This window comes from Acanthaster planci, linkage group LG11 (assembly GCF_054643075.1).
Source record: "Acanthaster planci isolate LZ-2023a linkage group LG11, COTS_SCS, whole genome shotgun sequence".
Classification (NCBI taxonomy): Eukaryota; Metazoa; Echinodermata; class Asteroidea; order Valvatida; family Acanthasteridae; genus Acanthaster; species Acanthaster planci.
The window spans coordinates 13,818,279-13,839,953 of record NC_141787.1 but is presented as its reverse complement, the minus strand read 5'-3'; the positions used below and the strand labels follow the sequence as shown (position 1 = coordinate 13,839,953).

At 41.8% G+C, this 21,675-nt stretch overlaps 1 protein-coding gene across 10 annotated transcripts in view; it reads left to right on the top strand.

Annotated features, from left to right (window-relative positions):
* LOC110981376 (potassium channel subfamily T member 2-like) overlaps positions 1 to 21,675 on the top strand; it is an 81,237-nt gene that overhangs the window by 45,834 nt on the left and 13,728 nt on the right. For 6 of the 10 annotated variants that reach the window (XM_087143089.1, XM_087143088.1, XM_087143085.1 and 3 more), the window contains exons 4-18: positions 1,763 to 1,837; positions 2,552 to 2,590; positions 3,464 to 3,572; positions 6,561 to 6,635; positions 7,750 to 7,833; positions 8,956 to 9,050; positions 10,373 to 10,556; positions 11,934 to 12,098; positions 12,685 to 12,821; positions 13,584 to 13,647; positions 14,674 to 14,760; positions 18,020 to 18,128; positions 18,318 to 18,426; positions 19,017 to 19,166; positions 19,945 to 20,342. In XM_087143089.1, the coding sequence (XP_086999215.1) occupies positions 1,763 to 1,837; positions 2,552 to 2,590; positions 3,464 to 3,572; positions 6,561 to 6,635; positions 7,750 to 7,833; positions 8,956 to 9,050; positions 10,373 to 10,556; positions 11,934 to 12,098; positions 12,685 to 12,821; positions 13,584 to 13,647; positions 14,674 to 14,760; positions 18,020 to 18,128; positions 18,318 to 18,426; positions 19,017 to 19,166; positions 19,945 to 20,342 (1,880 nt within the window). The remainder of the gene's footprint in view (positions 1 to 1,762; positions 1,838 to 2,551; positions 2,591 to 3,463; positions 3,573 to 6,560; positions 6,636 to 7,749; positions 7,834 to 8,955; positions 9,051 to 10,372; positions 10,557 to 11,933; positions 12,099 to 12,684; positions 12,822 to 13,583; positions 13,648 to 14,673; positions 14,761 to 18,019; positions 18,129 to 18,317; positions 18,427 to 19,016; positions 19,167 to 19,944; positions 20,343 to 21,675) is intronic. The other 4 variants (XM_022238895.2, XM_022238891.2, XM_087143087.1 and 1 more) reach the window with 3 other exon arrangements.

The following is a 21,675-nucleotide window of genomic DNA, read 5'->3' as shown; positions in this document are numbered from 1 at the left end:
CAATATGATTTATGTTTTGCAGAGGAAGTTGAAGATACATGTAATATGAACCTGTGATGTCTGGAAACTGTGTCGGTGTCCCAGCAAATGGGCTTCACAGCTGTTGCTACTAGTATTTCTGCTCCTGGAGAAATTAATGGTTTCAGAACACACAAAATCAAACTTTAAAAAACAAAGTTGGTATCAGCAAAAGTGGCCATGTACGTGTAGTGGACGGTCCGCATTATGAGAGGAAAACGGAGAAATAGATAAAATTGGCTGTTATGCATGTACCTACTGTGCACATATGTACGCGTGTGTCGGCAAGTCTTTGCATTTATTCATAAGGCCCTGCACAGGGCGCAGATGACAGTGGAAATTACTGGTAATTATGTTTGGCGGTGTATATGCCGACCTGTCATCTCACATTCTCCTGCAGGCTACAGTCCAGCGGTTCCTACATTTACCTGTCCCATGTTCTGCATGCCTGGTTATGTGCTGGGTTAGGTGTTCAGATAATTACAGCCGGGGATTTCAAATTGCGTTCTGCTGCGCTGTCTCTCTCTATGCCTACAAGACTACATGCTCTGGTGGTTGATGTTCAGAAGATCAATATTTGGATAACATGGCTATCCACCGAGTCTTTCCTGAGTTAGTTATGTTAGCACATTTCAGAGGCAGTTACTTAACAGTGACAAAAGACTTTAGCTAAAAAATTTGGTTTCTGGTTCCAGTTTTAACAGTTTTATGACACAGCTTTGAAATTTTGAGGAAAAGTTTTTTATTTTTTGTTTAATCTTTGGGTCTGATTTTTAAGTCAGCCTTGAAATGGACTTCCACTGTATTTTTTTGTTTTTCAGTGGGAGACTTTGAGATGCTAGGTGGCGGCAAACATATGATGCCAGTCTTTTTTACCAGTTCTGAGCATGTGCGTGTTGTTCTGATCATGCGTGCATGTAGTTCTGAGCACGTGTGATGCCTTAAAAAGAACTGGTATTTCTGCTACCACCAGCAGACCTGCCAACTGTTCCAATTTTGGAGTTTTCAAAAGCTTAAAAATCGGAATGTTCTGATCTTCCGGGAATAAAACAAACTTGAAAACTCTCGCAAATTTCCGTGGATTGTCTAAGAAGTTCACTCATCCATGGCGTACAACACGTACCCATGTATGCGCTGGTTGTGTCCGAATGGCTTGACTGCAGCTTCAGTTTACGCATGACTCTATGGAAAGTGGGTGCAGCTGCAACCAAACCTGTAGATTCAATTGTAGTTTCAAGCTGCAGCGAAGTAATATAAATGCCAACCTCGACTCCGTCAGCTGCCTTTGAACCTCATAGCACGGCAAGCTCGTATGACTGGGAACAAGGTTGGCACATCTGCACCGGCATCTCAAAGTCTCTCATTGCCACTGTGGACCAATTAAAACCATTATTGCAATCCTATCTGTTCCACCGGTCTTAAAAATAAGTTTTATCAATGTAGTGTTTCCCTTTTCTCTTGTTGTGATGCACTTCAAGATCCCTTTCGGTTAAGCATACGTAAAACATTAAGTTATTGTCAAAACATCACAGCTCAAAGATACCACTGAATGGCATATGCCTCATATAGTGTTACAGGTGTTTGAAACACAGCACAACGCTTTACATGTACCTGAATTATACCATTAGCTATGGTGCAGTGGAATGATCCAAACGTTCTCTTGTTTTAAACCCTCCAAACTTTCAGTCTACTGCAGTGTTCATGTCCCCTCATCTTCATGCTTTTAGGCTTTCGTTTATTTCAGTTTCTTGGACACAGCAGAGGTCACTCTAGGCACAGATGCCACGTTCACCACCACGACCCTACCTCCAACCATGTGGTATGTCACCCGCCTCGTCTTCCTTAAAATGTATCCCTCTTGGAAAGCTACATGAATAACTTTTGAGGGTTGTCTTACTGGGTTCAGTAGGTGTGATGGTGGAACAAAAGATGAGGAGTGATGAGTGCATACAGATTGAAGTGATAAAAAGTGTTATCCGCTCCGAGCGGAACAAAAGAGGACGTGTTTTTTTTTTTGGTACTACCGCACAGGTTCGCGGTGAGGCGCACAAGTACATGCGCGCTTGACAGAGCACGCTGAGTACGCGTAGCTAATTTATTCCGGCACGTATGGCCTTTGCGTACACGCAGAATGCGTGCAAGAACCCGCTTGTAACCACCTGTCTTTCTTTCGCTGATTGGGGGTGCACTTCAGCTCGGGGCGGATGATAAAAGACAACAAAGACAGTGAGAAAATTAATGGAGGGGCAACAGGCTCAGTTGGCTTTGGTAGATATTACAGTCTATCCGGTGGAAACAACTGTAAAATGTTCTTGATTTGCAAAGTTTGTATGCTATTCTCCTGAATCGTGTGGGATGGTCAAACTTCACAAAATGTCTCGAATTTCATAGCAAGTGCAGGAGCGACTTAGTCGTCTAATCTGCTGATAGATTACGCTGTCGAAACAGACAGGACAGTTTGGGCCATTTCCAGGTCTGAAGCATGAAGTTTCCTTTCTCAGCATTGATAAGTGTTCGTTTTGTGTTCTTGCAGCTGCAACAACGGCGACACTTACATGAAGGAAGTGAATTGGTAAGTTTTTGACATTTACGTACTGTTCTCCTTCTTCAAAATCCATTGCTTCAATAATGCATCCATCACTGAGCCTAAATATTCTTTGTTGGAAGAGAACAGATATCACCAGACCTCCTAATATATGCTGCAGGGTTCCCAAATACAGGCATATTTGTACTGGACCATTATGTACATGTATATTTGGCACAGTCTAGGTCTATTTTAACCACTTGCCAACAGTATTTTGGCCCAAAATGTCTACTTCACACAACCTCATATTGTTCAACACTGTGGGGCACGCCCATAAGGTGCCCCTTTGCTACCTCAAGGAGCCATGCACAGCGTCAAGTTCAGGTCCAACACATGGTCCACCTGCAAAGACTTTTCAAACTTTGTGTGTTTATGCGAAAGACACATGTGGGATTAGCCTGTTAAACATTAGCCACAAGTGAGTCCAGGTGCACCTGACAGTTTAACCCATGAGCCGTGTTGTGTCGGTGTGACATATCGTGCTTAGAGTGTACTGGTACATATACATAGAGTGTTACAGTCCAGGCCACAAGACCAGCCACAAGACTATACATAGACCAGATACAAGATTATACAAGACCAGATAACAACTTCAATACAGCCACAAAATTGAGTAGTAGGGTGAACAGTGACACAAGACTTAGGCTTTTGGTGCAGTTCAGCTGATATAGCTTGAACCCACGCTTGAGGTGCAGTGTTGGTCTTGTGGGGTTGTTTGATAGTTTCAAACGGGTCTTGACAACTGCATTGATTCTTGTTTAGTGCCAAAGTTGTTTTTATTGTTAATTTTAAGATGTCCATTTTGGGGCCCTGTTTGTTGTTAATTTTAAGATGCCCCTTTTTGGGCTGTGTTGGTTTCAGGGCCCCCCTGATTTGGGTCAACCGCAACCCGGTCCTCTGGGCTATTCAACTCACCATTGCCATCATATCTCTTTCCCAAGCATTGCTCCTCCTGTTTCTGCAGCACAAGGTAAAAAAACAAACTCTCCAGCTTTGGCTTTGGATATATTCAGAGCCAACAGAGAACATCATGCAAGTATCTTCTTAAATAAAACTTGATGAAGTTTAACCCATGAGTATTATTTCTGATATTTCTTCTTATACATTTACTGTTTTAATTGTTAAAATTAGTTTGATTAGTTTGTATTGTGTTTATTATATTTCAGGGCCCTTAAGAATAGCAGTTTTATAACTGATAAGGTTACCCCGTGGAAATAAAACTACTTATTATCATCAGAAGCCCTAAACATAGATATACAAATGTGACCAGCTCTAGAAAAATGGGTAATAAGTCGCAAAATTCAGGGAATGGCTAGATTCTTTACATCAAAAGCTACAATTTGATATATTAATGACCCCTGTAGTGTGCTGCATCCTGGAGATTTATAGACATTTGTATATCCACATTTTAGATTCAATAAAGGCACTTTTCGAAAGACAATGCTATCATGGTTATATAGGATTTCCTACCGAACGATCAATTTTTCATCTTGATTCACAGTATCCATGTTTGTTGTCACAAATTCTGAAAATATAAATATTATAGAAAGTATGAAAGGAAAAAACACAAAATCACATTTTGAAGAATTTTTGTCCTCTCCAAATAGAACAGGCCATTACGTGTTTTGGCATTGCACGACTTTTTACCCTTTCTTGCAGTGCGGGTCACAAATATGCCTGTTTCAAGCAATTATGACCTTTAAAAATATTGTCTGAAGTATTGAAGCCACAGTTTAGTTGCTCTAAATTTAGTTGCGCTCTCGTTAAAATTGCTGTTGGAACCTGTTTCTGTTAGTTTTTGTCCATTTCCATGGAAACAGTGATGGTCTCCATGAGGACTTACTGATGGAAAAGCGATTACATGCATTTATTGTGGTATATTTTAGTTGCCTAGCAACAGTTGCATCCAGAGCCTTCAGTGGAAGTGCCGTCAAGGAGCATCTTTGAACTTGCATAAATAATACACGTTTTTCCGTCAGTGTGTTTTTAAAAAATGCAGTTCTGAATATTGAGACTCAAACTATACATAATATGTTTCAATTACTTTTGATTGTGGGACTTAACAAGGCCGTGTGTATTTGTCAACATGTAAGTCACATGACTAGTTGATACATGTAATATATGACATGTTCTTGGAAAAGTACATGATGCTTGAAGATTCTGAAAAAGAAATACACTGTTTTCACGATCCTTTTAATTCTAACCAGCCATTCAAATATGAAGTGAGGAATTTCAAAGTTGAAACATTTTGGGGCTTAAGGAAAGGCCTCTTCGAATAAACTTTTGATATCAAAACTGAAAGATATTCATACATTCCTTCAGGAAATGTATATATATTTGTGTACATTATTGGAAATCTAAATACAGTTTAAAATCAAGGGGGAAAATGATTCCGAGGAGAGCTTTTATTTTTAACTGTGGGCTGTTTCCAGGCTACAGCAGAGCCTATAGCGCAGGCAGTAATGTGAGCTTTATGAAAATCAGTAGTAGATTAAGTTTTGAAGATTCAAATGGAGCTGATAATTGTCTCGACAGCTCACGCAGGGTACCATTCTAAACCGATACTTTGGTTCGCCACGTACAAATTTTTCCAGGTACTATGCAACATCGATTTACACGATTTCATGGCAGATTGAAATTTTGAAATTTCCATCACCCATTCGTACAACTGTATCCTTATAGTTCCCATAAAACAGCCTCCTTGTAATTGTTGCCCTTAGGAATGACCTGAGATCAGTCCTAGAACAAAGTCCTCTTTACACCATGTTTTTAGAACTAATTTTTCTTATTACCAGTAGAATCTTAGAAAGTTGTGTGGATCAAATTTAAAGGGATGGATACAACAAATACGACAAATGTGAATGCATTCCTTCTTTCTTTTACCTTTTTATGTACTGGCACTGGTCAAAGGGTGCAGTTTGCAGACTTGTATGAATTACACGGCAGTCTTGAAATTTGAAACTCCCAGTAAAAATTAATGGAAAACTTTTCTTCATGAAAGATTTTAGCAGAATGCATTTGATGGCAGTTTAATGATGAGCCCGGCAGATATTAGAATATTACATTTCAGATGTTCATGACGCTGGGTGTGGTCATTTGGAACATACTTTTGCAGATATAGAATACACGTACTTCGGACATAAATCAAAGCGCATGAAATTCAAGACCAAAAGGGCTGTGAGAAATTTTACAAAAATATTTTTCTGTTGTGAAAGGGTTCCGGGATAAATTAACACCCGTCGTATGAGTATGTGGTTTTTATAAATTGAAGTACGTTCTGGTGCCGAGCAAAATGCAAAATTTACATGTACTAATGATAGCTCTACATAAATTCATTATTTGAAGCTTGCCAACACTTTCTTGTAAGCTCTGTAAAATTCTTGGTAATCAATTGCTGTGTCCCTACTACCTCTTACTCCTGTCTCGATGCTAACCATACGGTTAGCTTCAAGTTTGTTTAAATCATGTGTACCCCTTGGCTCTCAGGGTAGGACATTGTGTCTGCCAGCACACGTTTGCTCTGAAACATAAAATGTGATCAAGTCTGGGTGTAAAAGCCATTCATTTGCATTTCTGCCCGTGCAAATGGACTCATTCCCCAGATTGAGGCTGCTTGCATGTTATGATGTTAGTTTTCCCCTTCTCCAAAAATGAGATTTTCCCAAATTTGTCTTTCTCCCTGTGGAATGCCCTTTTGGGAAATCAGTCTGGTGACAGCGGAGAATTTGGCCACTTGAAAGAAAGAATAACGAAAATCGTCACAGAAAATGCCGCAGTGAGTCTAAATTCCTGCGTGAGTTGCGTCCGTACGTGCAATTCACAATGGGTGGATCATTCTTGGAGATTTTGCTATTAGCAAGGCCTCATGATTTGTCGAAATTGGAGTGAGTTTGTTTTTTATTCTATTGTTTTGGGTCTTTTTTTTTGTTTTGTTTTTGTTTTTGCTCTCTGTCTGCAGGGCAGCCTTGTGCAGCAGGTTTGCACGGTCCATTTTTTCCTGGAGTTGCTGAACACGGTGCCCTTTATAATCACGGTAAGAATTCCTGACCCAGAGTGTCCAATTCCAAAACACAGCGCTACATACCAACCCTTCATAACACATTTTTGAAGATTTGAACACTGTTTTTGAAGATATTTCAGATGATAAGCCCTGAACAGCAAACTCAGCTCAAGGCATCAGTGTTAAGAGTTCACATACATGTACGTAGACACTGTACATATGCACGGTCAGTGTTATTAGAGTGTGCTCTGTTTCAGTGTTAGAATTCAGCATGTTCACAAAAGGAAGGAAGCCGGTGAAAGAGCCAGTGATAAACACTTCAGGCCAATGGCAGACCTTATTTAAAAAATATGTACATGAAGAGTGCTGCGTGTATGTACTGTGACTGGTTTTCTGTCAAAATGCAGGTATGGAAGTTACTTTGGAATGTCAATATGAGGAAGCTTTTTTAGTACCGGTAGTTGATCATGGCTTAAATGGAGACGCCATGTTCTTTGGATACAATGCTGTATGATGCTTTTAAGAAGACCGCACTCTCTCGTAAATACTCACAACCTTGTCTAATTTCTTTTATTTCAAGTTCATTTTGAAGATCTTTTGGATTTGTTCCTAAAATTTGTGCCTCCCCGGCTTTCCCCTCAGATGGAGCTGGTTTGGATGTTGTATTTGTAAATGAAATGTCTAGTTTTATGGCCATGGCATTTGAGAAGGAATGCTTGACCAAGTTTCCACGGCAGCTACACGTACTGTAGTCCGCCATTTACTGGCAATTTCATCGATTCTTTGTACTCACTTTTTGTTAGTGACTGTGAATTATTCTTCTGAGTTCACAGAGTGTTTGTGTTAGACTGAACATTGAACAGAAGGTCACTTCAAAGTGAACTCGCTGATGAAAGAAGCTGCGTTATATTGATTTTTTTTATTAAATTTTGTTTGTCTTGGCCAGCCGAAGGAAAAATCCATACTTCTCCGAGAAGAAAAGAATTCAGACACAGCGTAACGATTGCGTTTACTTTGTAAACTGGGTATTCCTTGGGGACACACGCAGTGTCGGGTACGAAAAATTTAACTGTTCCAGAATTCTAAAAGACAAAATCTGAAAGATTGTAACTGATAGAATAGGTCTGTTTTCTTTCCCATGGTGCAGATTTTTTGGCCCCCTCTACGGAACCTCTTCATCCCCGTTTTTCTCAATTGCTGGTTGGCGAAGGACCTGCTGCAAAATTTGTTCGTGAGTACAGCCGCCCATTGTTGGAATACAGTCTTTCTCCTCCTCCCCCCCCCCGCAGTTCTTCGCTTCGCCTTCTGACCGATTGCAAGCAACCCGCTGGACATATGCGATGATGTTGTTTGCTTTTTGCTCAGTTTGTGAGAAAAACAAATTTACCTCGTATGGCTGGTCAAAAACAACGAGATACTGGATTGAAATGAGATTGTATCGAAGGCTTAATCTGTGACGACAGGCAAGAGGTGTAAGTGAAGCAAGAGAATCAGATGAGCTCCATGCACGGTTGCAGTTTCTTTTCCTTTCATTAATACACTTGAGGACCTTATCAGACTAAATTTTCATACCTACAGTTACTTCTTCAGACAAACCAAGTCGGAATTAAATTGCTGACAGTGGAGAGTCCAAACAAAAGGCTTGTCGTGGACAGCCGACTCGCGCTGTCTGTCCTTGTAAACTGAAGGAGAAACCACAATCACTGTGAAGTCCGAGGGTCTTTAATGAGTGGCCCGGGTTCAAATCCCTCCAAGGCTGACACACATTGCATTAGCAGACCTTTCCTGACCTCTTGGGTTTCTGCATAGTGGCATTTTCTCCCTAGTTTTTTAGTTCGGTCGCAATCATGGAGGTTCTCATAATATATCAAATTACCAGAGCACTAACTTGCTGTGCAACGTGAAGCACGCTGGGTGCTCCACGTTTGTGTACAAACCCACGGAAAACTGGAACTCGTCACTTTACATGGCTTTTGCGTAGCTAGTTGCACATCTTCATCGTTCTTCTAAGATGATGCATCATCATGGCCAATGTGCCAAAACTCAGAATGCAGAATCATTTAATGAGCATTTCCCATTTGCTCAGTTTTTCCACCAGTATCACTTTAATACTACTGACTATTATTTGACATTATTTGGGAAAAAAAAATTTTCCTACTTATTTTCTTTGCGTTTTCTTTGAAAACACACTGGTGAATTAAAAAAAAAGTTGTGCAGGGAATCAGCTCTAATAACAAAGGTCTATGGTTGCAATGTAAAAGTGGTTTGAAGAGCATGAAAGTAGAAGGATCGCGAAGGGTGGAAGATCAGTATCGCTCTGATGGTGGAGTTTGTTCTGTTCTTGATCTGACAGAATGATCTTCATCGGGTAATGCAGAGACCGCAGTCAGCCTTATCGCAGCAGTTGATGATTCTGCTCTGTACAATCCTTTGCCTGATATTCACAAGGTGAGCTTTTGGACAAATATTCCTCTTATGTCTAACTTTTAAACAAGCTTGATATCATTTCATTATTTGGTAACACCCAAATACCATCCAAGTCTGCGTTGTTCACATTTTAACCGGTAAAGCATAGCAAATTTGAAAGGCTTTAAGAAGTATTTTTTTCCATGAGTCACAAATGGATTTCTTACATTTGAGTGGAGCAGAAAGTTGAGAAACCATTATCCCAAGCAAACTTCACATTATGGATCCTTTAATCCGTCCCCTTCCATGTTCACATTTTCTGCCACTGTCATGTATTTCCATTTTCCCAGGATACATGTGCTTCCACCAGCATGCTGTCATGATTGACCGTGTACGTTTTTATGGTGCCACGTTTCTGTGTTCCGTGTACATTTCTGTTGGTGATGGCGCTCAGCGACGTAGAGCTTTTGGCATGCTGGTAACTGTCAGAATGTGTCTATATGCTTGCTTCTGCTTTGCATGCGGTATGTTCTTAATATGAGGGATCTGTCCCCTGTCATGTTTTCGGGCGCATGCATACACAGAATGTCTAAGAGTAGGGTTCCCCTGACCTGGAGGAAATGTGGGAAAGTCAGGGGATTTTATTTTTCAATCACCCAGTCTGGAAAATGCATTGAAGCTGGGAGGGACATAAAAAAAGACGAAATCAAATAGTGTTTGAATTTTAGTGAGGAAACTGAAAGGCTCTTATATAAAAGTATTGTTTTTTGTGCTGAGCCCCTTTATAGAATAAGGTTTTACAGTTTTGTTCAATCTTCTTATGAACTGAGTCATACCCCAGATTCCATTATTTGTTTGTAACAAAAGTCAGAGAATTTGATTTGCCCAAAGTTGGAGGAACCCTGGTGTGAGGCTGTCTGTGTATTTTTCCGAAATTAGCTGTCAATTCTTTTCTTTTTGTCATTTCTGTTTCTGTTCAAACTTACACAGATGGCTCATTCCTAATTTATCAACCCGGTTCCCAGCTGAGCTTACCCTGTGAGGTTAAGGCAGCCCTCTTCATGAGATTTTGCTAAGGAGCCTTTCAACTTTTTCAAACATTGCATGAATGGTTTCATAAAACGCACCAAATTAATTTTTTTGTGTAAATGCACAGCCCTGCCTACAACTTCACCCTACCCCTGATCAGCTATTCTGTTGTCCAGTCAATTTGCGTCAGCTTTGCCTCGGCCAAATGCCATTTGTTGATTTTGTTTTTTTAAATTTTGCTCACCCAATCAAATTCCAGTCAATTTGCATCAGCCAAATGCCATTGGTTGGTTTTTCGTTTTTAACATTTTTTTCCTCCAATCCCATGCCGGCAGCTGGATGGGCATCCACCACTTGGAGAGGGGAGACGGCAACGGGATAAACATATTCCACGCGCTCTACTTCACCCTGGTGACGTTCTCCACGGTGGGCTACGGCGACATCCACGTCGACATCTGGCCCTCCCAACTCTTCATCATGATCATGATTGGAGCGGCCCTGGTGGTCTTGCCCATACAGGTAAGGACAGGGTCATCAGGGGAGGGGCAAAAAATTGAAGAAGAGAATGACATTTTTAGGAAATGAATTAAAAAAAGGATAGAATGTTGGTACATCTGATGCTGGATGATAGATCTCTGTGTCAGATTGTCCCAATGGGGAATGTTTTGGGAAGATAAAAAAAAAAGTCACTCTCCTTAGTGTTTTCAAGAATATTTGAATTAAATATTTACTTTTCAAATGAATGAAATTAACAAAAAAATTTCAACTTAGTAGAATGACAGAATCTTTAATTCGCTCAAATGCAGAAATAAAGTTTTGATCCAATCATGATAGTTGTCAAATCACAGTTAAGCCGTAAAAGTACGGTGTAAAGAATTTTGCAGGCATTGCACGGTTCTCCCGCTATGCATGTATGCCCTACATTTCTCCATCGTCAAATTCCAAAACTCATGAGTGACGTACATGAGCACTGTCCGACTCTCGCAGCATTCCTCAGCCCATTGGAATTCATTTTTTACCGTCGCCTCATAAAGAGCACACGGTCCCTTGTGTGACAGATCTATGCCAGTGCCCTGCACGTGCAACTGTTTTGCCGTATATAAATAATGACACTGGCAAAGACTTGACATTTCAGCCATCTGGGGATTCTGACGTGACTAATATGCCCACTCCCAAACCTCTGTTTATGTATGGGAGCATAGGGAAGGTGCCATTGCCCCTGATTATGCGCACTGTAGGCAATGTAAGCCCCCTTAACAAAGATGTAATGGTTGATTTGTGGGAGCCGAGAGCTGTTCTTTTTAATCGCTTTTGGATGATCATTTTTCGCATTAAATGGCCCAATTACTTTTATTCTTACTCTTAGATGTCATTTGTGCAAGATTTGTTTGAAAATTTCACTGCAAAGTTTTTTCTGCACTCTAAAGTGTGGTTTTATTTTCAATTTTTTTATTTGAGTTTTTTCCAGGAAAAGCAGGACAATTAGCTTCTTAGGAAAGGCAGGATATATTTTAAAACCTTCAAAGAAAATAAAGTTGGGGAATGTTTTGGTTCAGTACAGTCAAAATTCAGAAAGAAATTTTTCACAAAATACATCAGAAATCAAATTTGGCAGACAAATTTTGAAGGGAATAGATAAAAACAAGTGTGTGAATGTAAAGATTCAAAGCCCAGATGTTGAACAAGAGAATAGTAGGATCAATTGATCGACGATGGGATGTGAAATGTACGACAGATGTTAAATGTCTGACGTATGATCAAGAGAGTAAAATAAAAGAGTCCAAGTTTGCAAGTGTTCACGAATATTTGTGGGTGTAAAGGGGACCCCCCAACGCTTCAAGCTACCTGTCATTTCCACACATGTTCAGACTCATTTGTTTTCCTTCCACACCTCAGTTGGAGAAGCTCGCCTACGTACTGATCGAGCGGCAGAAGCAAGGGGGAACGTACAGCCAGCACCGGGCCGAGTCGGGCAAGCACGTCGTGGTCTGTGCCACTGTGCTGCAGTACGACCTAATCACCGACTTCTTGAACGAGTTCTACGCGCACAACCTACTGCACGTGAGTCGGGCATGGGAAGTCTGTGAAATAGTCTCAGGATAATTACTGGTTCAAGGATTACCAAAATTCTTTTGCCTCCCCGCCCCTTTTCTCCAACCCCCTCCCTGTCCAAATTCTCGCAGTTGGACTGTTCAATATTCAGTGGACTTGTTGATGAAATATCCATTATAAGCGCTGCATCGTTGTTGCGCTTTGCAGCGTATGGGATCACCGTCTCACCTTAACAAAAATTAAGATTCAGATGTACTTTGATATTGTAGCAACATTTCTAAGATTTTTACCAACTTGTGGTGTCTATTGTTAAATATAGGCTGTACGTCATGATTGTCTGTGGAGCTGAAGCATTGTTTAGTTTGTGACGAACTCTCACAATTACCTGACCTTGGCGTAGTCGTACAGGATGTGCATGTTTTGGTGCACTGTATTTGATCCTAAAAATTACAATTTCGCAAGTATTTTTAGAGCTTCGCTTCTGTAATCTTGTGCCATTACATGTAGAACTCTTCTCTGTAAAAGACGAGTGTCATTCCAGTGAATTCAACTCATTTGACAGAACTCAATTTGTCCTTGTTTGTCCATGTTGCAGGGCCACTATGTTGTCTTGGTGTCACCGTGTGAACTGGACAATTCTCTCAAAGCCCTGCTGCAGGTGCCGTTGTGGGCCCAGCGGGTCATCTACATACAGGGGTCAGTCCTGAAGGACCAAGACCTTATCAGGTGCAGGTAATGAGGGCTCCTCGTCAATGTTCTGATATGGATAAGACATTTGCATTGAGGTAGATGAGACGTGCCGTGGAGAACTACATTATTTGAAGCATAAGTGCATTTGATCGATCTGCTAAGCAGTGTGGTGGTCGAGACCTCTCAAAGACAATCACAAGACCCCTCAAATCCATCACAAGACCAACACCAGACTGACTCGCGACTTCAAGACTCAATCCCAGTCAAGACCCCTTAAGATCATCACAAGATTTCACAAGACCAGCACAGCCGACTATCTCAAGACCAGCCTTCAGTCTGAATTCAGGTCGCACTAGCTGTGCAAATGAACGGCAACAAAAGCATTCCTGTGTCATTCTTCACTGTTATACGGGACCAGTTTTCTTTAGTCTCATGATGGTTTCAGCTACAACAGTGCTATTAAAAGTCTGTCCACATCACATGTGGGCATCAACACATGCTCGTATCAATTTGCCTCATGCACTGTCGTCGACACACCAGACAGAGAGGAATGGACACTGTGCATTTGTAGCTGTCATTGGTCAAAACAGTACAGGGCATGACTGAATGGCTTGGACTATTTTGGGAGAAATAGAAGGAATTTTATAAGGTCACTCAAGTCTTCCATCAGAGGTTTAGTTGTTGACGTGCACCCCAACCCTGCCCCGCCCCCTTAAATCAGAGAAATAAACCCCCAAATTTAATTGAATACTTGCTCAAACAAATTCTAGTTTTTTTGTTATGGGTATGGTTTATTTTCGGCAGGATCAATGTGGCCCAGGCTTGCTTCATTCTCTCTCCACGAAATGTCATGGATAGATCCGAAGCAGTAAGTACACACCAGTCATTCCAATAAACTCAGTCGGGGTAAGATCATTCGTCTGTGAGTACTTGACTTCACGTCAGTTTTCTTTAGTGTGACTGCTTAGCTGTGATACCCAAACTTCTTACTTCAGCCATCGTCAGTTGGTATCTATTGAACTAAACAGACCTCTGTGCTGACGATGTCGCACTTTGCTTCATTGTGTGCTTTCTTCTGGTGCTAAGTAGATTGTTGTCCCCCACACTGGCTCTGTAGGAAACTACACACGTAGTTTGACAGCGTCAGTACCTAAAGCCTATGGGATAATTACGTACAGCATGGAAAAAAATCTTCTCTTAAAGCTCTCATGATGGCGCTCTTTCCTTTCTGCTTTACTCTGTACCTGTGTACGCTCTGTTGTCTTTCGCTCACTCCAGAGAACTGCAAAAGAATCATAATATTTGATTGGGACTTTCTCTGGGTGGGGTCTGTGTACTGTGAAATCTCATCAGTGACCTTTTACGTGTATGGATTGGAGGTTAGCCTAAAACTGCACAGTGCATGCGAGTTTGAAATTGGTTTGTAGGTCTAGAAGACAAGGAGTAACTGTACAAGGTTGTTTCCTACACAGACAGATCTCTTGATTTTTTGCTGTATTCATTTGCGTGATCTCAGTTCTCGCTGCCAATTGCACATGCAGAGGTACCCCGAAAGCAGCCTGCAGTCAGTGGGAGATTGCTGTTTCATGTTCAACCACATGATCGTTCATGCACCCTCATTCATTTGTGAAGGCCAAGATCATTCATGTCATGCCAAGTGCCTGCTAATTAACATATCTTGAAACTAGTGGGTGTCACCGTGGTGTTATTCAGTTTTAGAGGGGGGTTATTGAGCCATGGTTTACGTAGCCAGATTTCTTACTTCACAAAACAGTGGAAAAGCTCTGTTGGTCATTGCTAAAAAATAGATGCATTCTTGCAACGTTAGTTGTACTGTGACCTATTGATGGGCAGTGTTTTGCTTCCTTCTCCTTTTAACCCTCACGCCTCTCAGGCCTTGACCTTGGGCAAGGACCTCAAAACTGACCCCTCTCACAAACGGCAACGCGCCTCCCTGTTGAGCACTCTCAGGGACAGAATAGTAAGCACTCTCGATGACTCTTGTTGTTCTCACGACTCTTCTGTCGTTTTCTTGTGGTCTCTTCTGCTTCTCCCGTTGTACTTGGGGGTACTCATCTTGCTTGTTTCTTGCAAGAATTAAAGGGGAATTTAAAGTTACCGGAGAATTTAAGCAACCGATGGTTGCCAGATATGAGAAGTTGGTAAATTATGTGCTGTGCTCTCCCAAAGCAAGATGGCAAGTTTGCTTTGTCGCCTGAATTTGCTCTTGTGGAAACCCCTTTAATCTTGCTTACCAGGCCTGGTAGAACAAACTTTGACAGTCCTTGTTATCTCAAGTTCCTTTCAAGCGTCCCAGACAAAGCGGGAAAATAACAAAAGTGCAAATGTGGAAACGGAAGCTGACAGCTGCTTCAATTAAAATCATTTGAGGAGGCCAGGGAGAAAAATGATGTAATTTTATTCATTGAGTGTTAGATTTCATCTGAAGTCTCTTGGGCAACCATTAAATCGACAGTCTTATTTTTAAGTTGAGGGGCAGGTGCAGAGAAAATAGGTACGATGCCCACCCTGCCCCGTCCCTTTCCCATTGGATGAAGGCATTTTAACTACCAGGCCTGGGGGATGAAAGTGCATGGGGTCCCGCCTTATTGTCAGGCCTGAGAGAACTGGGGAGAAATTGAGGGATGTGGCTGTTGCACCCTGGTTTTGAAATTTGCAACCAGTTTCTATCCAAATAAAGAACTACAGTAGTTTCCCTCGTAAACATTGCATTTTACATTGATGCACCAGTGTCTCCTTTTCCCTGCAACTTCCAACCAGCTGCACGTCAAGCTGCACTGTGTGTAAAGTTTTTCACCGCATGGAAAGATTTTTCACCCACGATTCCTTCTCATCGACTCCAGTTTCTGGGTTTTCAGCCTCGTTGCTGGCAGTGTGACATGTTAGAAATATTTTGAGTACCCCCAACGTACTCTGATGTGGCTAAAATTTGGACGTGCATGTCGTGTCATGGACATTTCACCCACAGATTCACTCCATCAACTGCTCAGAGTATTTTTCTGGTCAACAGTTCTGATTTTTTTTAATGGCAAAATATAGCAGCCAGCTTTTGATTGACAGCTAAACACCACAAAACTAACTCACAAGAGTCATTTGATTAGATTATGTATGATATTTCTTGTTGTGACCTCATCTTTTCCAATTTCCCAATATTGCTCTATGGGCACACCCTAATAAGGCAGCTCCAAAGTTTCCGGAGACTGACTAGTGCTAGAGTGTGCCAGTGGAGCGATAAATTGCTATCACAGTAGACTGTGCACAGCGGCGGAGTTCAAATTCAGTACACATCCCCTTGCCTCCACAGACTTTACCCACTTTGTGTTTGCCAAACAAATTGGGATTTCCTTAGCATATTTAGAAGTCTAAAGGTGGGGCAAGGTGTGTCAGCTGTGCCTTTGATGCAGACAGATTGTGTTTACACATCCTCAGGCACAAAGTGTTTTAGTTTAACACATTCAAGTATTACAAAACCACAGAACTCGAGCATTTGCATTCTGAGTTACTCTTCTGTGCTCGGGCACGTTTTGCCTGATTCGGTTAAGATGGAACCAGGGAAGTTTTGGAAACACCAAACTTAAAGATAGACATCTGCGCGGTGCACTGGTTTCATATCTCTTTAAAATGGGTAGAATCTATGGGTGAGATGTCTCAAAACAAATATTGACTGCTTTTCGTAGGACCAGCCTCCCTCAGTGATCTGTAGAGCATTCTAGTTTTCCTCGGCAGATTGCCGTGGAAATCATTCAAAATAGTCAATATTTGCACGTGGCACCTTGCACTGAAAAAGCTGTTTCGAAACGACATGTTTCACAGTATTAAGCATGAAATATGTTGCTCACCCACTTTCCTCTCAAACACATGCTTGTTTGCTTTCCTTGTTTTGTTCTTGTGGCTGAAACGCTCAGTACTTGTGGGACCTCTGAAAAAATTTGGTATGATTTTGCATGTTTTCTTTTAGCATCTTCGAAGATTATTTTAAACCTTTCTCCCCTGCAAGGGGAACATGTGTGTTCTTTATTTGCATGGTTCTGTCACAATTCAATTTCCCAGTTTTTGTTAGCTAATTAAAGGAAGTAAGGCTCAGCCATCTTGCATGGCAGTTCCTTTGTTTGACAGGGAAAACTCCTTTGTGCAAACCCTGTGAAACCAAAACACTACCCTGAAAGATGGCTGCCACACGTAGCCTCTATTTCGATTTTGCTTGAATGACTGCCTCAGTTCCATACAGTCCCAAACTACCTGTGCAGAACTACATCAAAACCGACTTGATGCCGGATGACATATAAATACACACAATTTTCCTTCTTTGTTCCACCGAGGACATGTACACTCGTTTAAGAATTTCCGCTTTCATTTCCTTGGTTGATGTATGAACGCGTTGTGCTGGGCGGGGTCAAAGTTCAGACTGTTAGAAGATGATCCCACACGTGGACACTGCTACTAAGTACTCCCAACTAACAATAATATGGAAATGTTATTCTTGAGTAATTAGATTGAATTTGGGACAACATATACACAAAAGAGCTAAGGGGATTGTAAAGGTCTCCTTCGAGGAAGATGATTTGCTAGGCAGCCAAACCATACTTACATAAGAGATATGGTTGCAAAATCCCAACTGGTAACTCCTCTGTATCAAAACAATTGGCCCAAAATGCGTATGGCCATGGGGGATGTCTGTATAGGTTGCAGACCTTTGTGCGTGAACCAGTTGACGTTTGGAAACGCACCGCAATTTATACTAGGCAGTTGAAAACACTGGAAGAAAAATGAAAATACTTATGCCTAGACTCAAGAGCTGTGCCTCGCTACACATTTTATGGGCAGCGTAAATAAATTGCAAGGTTGAAGAATTTGCGGTAAAAAACCTGCCCCCGGCAGCTTATTCAGGTAAGAGAAATCCGACGTTACCTGGGTAATGTGCATTGTTCATTAATGACGCCATTGCTCAATGAGTTGACCTGCACTGCATTGATAGTTATAAGCATTTCAGGAGTGTATATGTACATGTACATTTACGTGCAAAAAGTAAAAAAGGAGCAGATTATTTGTGCAAAAATGAAGCACAGTCAGTGCTACTTGTGATGCGTGTGTTTAATTTTATTTCTGTGCAACGAGAGGTTTTTTAATTAGTAGTGACAATTACTTGGTTTAGGCAAGAAAAATTTGGGAGTAAAATAGATAAACAGATGTTTTCTTTGTTCTGGTATTTTGTTTGCTAGGATCAGCAGACCATCTTGAGGACGTGGGCTGTCAAGGATTTTGCTCCCAATGTGCCCCTCTACGTTCAGATCCTGAAACCAGAAAACAAATTTCACGTTCAGTTCGCAGGTAATTAACTTATCACTTTGCTTCATCGGTGCTGAGACACAAGATTGTTGAGAAGTTGGTTGCTCAACTGTGGTAGGCTTAACTGATGAATGTCGTGTGCCAAGACTTACTTGTGTTCACTTGCTGAGAGTTCACTTTAGTCAGGCTCTCGGCTCTAAATGTGTTTTCACTTGGCTCGCTTCTTTTCAGACCATGTGGTGTGCGAGGATGAAATCAAATATGCGCTGTTGGCCAACAACTGCCTCTGTCCGGGGACCTCAACCTTCGTGACGTTGCTCATACACACGTCCAGGGGACAGTAAGTTGCAACAGTCGCAGTGCACGTCAGAACTACAACAAGCCCAATTCAGCAGCCAATGAATGTCAAGGGCAGAACTAAGTTTGTTGGGGGGGATTAAACAGTGAAGGATGGGGCCTGATGGGCATGTGGCCCCTTGTGGGCGTTTTCACTGACCCACATGACCCAATTTACACCTGCCACTGTCGTCGGCAAAAAGTGGAGAAAAAAACATGGAGCCAGTATGCAGAACTGGATTGGAATGACGAGGACAAAAGTACACAAGTGGGGACCATTGTGCTATTTTAAAGAAAATTCATGGTCACTGTCCCTAAACATGAGCACTGCTGTCAAATGTACAACATATGATGTCCAGACTTGCCCATGGTTACGGAGGCTGGTCACATGGCACTTTGATGTCTTTTGATTGGACCCATCCATAGTAGGTTTAAATCCAATAACACTAGTCGGCAGTTGGCCTGTGTCCATGTCCTTTAAGAGCCTGTCAACATTCTGAAAGTAGATGGACAAAACTAAAAAAAGTATTTGACTTTTAAAAGCAGTGTGGTAGACTTGCAGGTTTTGTAAGTCCAGGCTTCTTCCATTTTCAGGGAAGGTAGTGACTCTAGCTCACAGTGGCAACGTACTTACGGCCGATGTTCGGGCAACGAGGTGTACCACATTAAATTGGGCGACAGCCGGTTCTTCGGAGAGTACGAGGGCAAGAGCTTTACCTATGCATCCTTTCATGCTCACAAAAAGTGAGTCCACCCAGTGAAAATTGTTGAAATTGAGAATATCTGTACATGTATGTGTTTTCATTGATTAATGATGTTCTGTTCCTGAATTTGATTGGGTTTTCTGTGTGGCTCACATGAACACCATCACGCCATCTTTGTATTTCTTGTTGAATAGTGTAAGTGGCAACCTTAGTGTCTGTGTTAATACTTGAAGCAGTTGGAATGACTAAGTTGCCAAGCTTTCAAGCCACACACTTCCGTTGCTCCGTTATCACTCTGAAAATGCTGGAACCAAGGCCTGATGGACAGGATTTTTCAAGAACATTCCTCAAAAGGAAAAGGGGCATTCCAAGCTCATTTTGAAATAAGTCTCAGGGGCTGTAGAACCGCCGTTCTCTTTGTAACTCGAAGCTTCCTCTGCAGTTTTCATATGTTCCAAACTTGTGTGGCAATTAGGCAAATCTCCACTCTAAACTTGTTTTCCCTTTTCAGAGAAATTTTGGGGATTTCATTTCAAGGTTTTCCAAAACAGCTTTGTAGCTGTAGCCTCTGCAGAAAGTTGATTCCAAACCTAGATTTGAATTAATCCACGCAGAAAGGGAACATATCCGCTTTGGAGTACCTGCCTGAATTAATCCATACAACAGAATCTGTTGACCAGCATTTGATGTTGCTGATGTTAGGTTAGAGGAACATAAAGGGAGTATGTCATGTTTGGGTGCCTAACAGATGTCACGCATAAAGTTTACATCTGATCAGTTGACCAACGGTCGGTTTTGCCGATGTGTGGTTGTAACAGATACGGAGTGTCCCTGATCGGCATCCAGAAGCTGGAGGAGAACGCCAACATCCAGCTCAACCCGGGGCCCCGTCACATCATGCGGGCCACCGACACCTGCTTCTACCTCAACATCACCAAGGAGGAGAACTCGGCCTTCATCCTGCGCCACCCCCGGGGTAGTGAGGACAAGGAGAAGGAGAAGAAGAAAGCAGACGGTGGAAAGAGCAGCAACTACGTGCCGCCGGCCGACAACGGCGGGCTGACCCGGGTGGAGAGCGCCATTGCCAGCGTGGGCACGCTAGCGCTGGAGCTGCACCACATGGGCGGGAAGGTGGGCTCGCCCACCCACTCGGCCGCTCCAAGTCCGGTCAAGTCACGGGAGAGCTTCTTGTCCCCAGAGGGCAGGGAATCGGCAGGTATTTTATTGTTAAAAAGCATATCTTCATCATTATACATTCAGGGCAGAGTCGTCCAGGAGGCACAGTATGCACTTAGTCTAGGCACTAGAAAAATTTGATGGCTTACAAAAATACCAGCTGCATGTGCAATCCAGAAAGTTCCAGTGTCTCTAGCTATGAATGTTGACGTTGGGGAAAGCTTCAGATTAGCACCTACCTGTATTTTACTCCAGCTTTGCTCCACACGAAAAGCTTAGCCTCCGGTGCTCAGCAGTGCCTAGGGTCTACGAGAGAAATAATACTGACATGTATACAGTACATTGGTGTTTGGAAAATGTGGAAAAGTGGCATTTTGCACTCTGGAAAATATAAAAATATGCACAGACTTTCGTCCACACCTTCAAGTTGGAGGATTGTGAGATTCCAAAAACACTCTCAAAATGCCTTATTAGTATTTCTCTATCCCTTCCATTGCAGTCCAAACCCCAGTTAACTCGTGTCATAACTGGTTGAGTCAGACATGAAATTTATTGCTCATGAGTTCTTGAAGTGAACTTGATTTTGTTCAGGGGGGTGAGATTTACCGAGAACTCTGGTGCAGTATCGATCATCAAACACTTCCCCGAATTCCTACTGTACTGAAATTCTTCATTAATTCTAAAATGTTCATTATAATAGCATGTACAGCACTGTTTGTCGTTCCCACAAGCTTTCAATAGGTCATGATATTTAATGTTTTAGGTTACATTTCTTGCTTTGATGTATGTTTGATATTGATTACATTGATATTCCTGTTGAAGGCGCAGCTCTAGAGTACGCTTGTTTCTTGTGAGTCAGGTGGTATAGATATTTGTCTTCATGGAGGTGTGCATGTGAAGGAATGACCCAGCACGTGCCTGTATTTAGTTTTGTAAATTCTGTCCAGGAAAAAAATGATAGTAAGTTATTGATAATGTATCGTTGTAGTGCTTTATAAGACCTAGTGTGTGTTTTGTTCCAGTGCCTGTGTTAGATTGCGTGTCATGTACGTTTTGCTTACGGCTTCCGTGGTCGTCGTCAGCATGTGATATCTTTCCTTGCCAAGCCAATTCATTGTAGAAAATATCGTCAGATTGCTTGCCAAACAGCTGTTTCATGAAATGATAGGATAGTAAGCAATTTAATTTCCAACTTTAATTTTGCAGGGAGAGATGTCAACAGAGATGTTGCTGCAGACAGCTGTTCATTTAAAAAAAAAAAAAGAATTGATTACGATGTGAAATTACGGCACAGATTTCCCATTTCCCAGTTAAGATACATGCGTGTTGCCCAGTGTTGTAGTTGAGACCTCTTACCATTACAGTATCCCCGA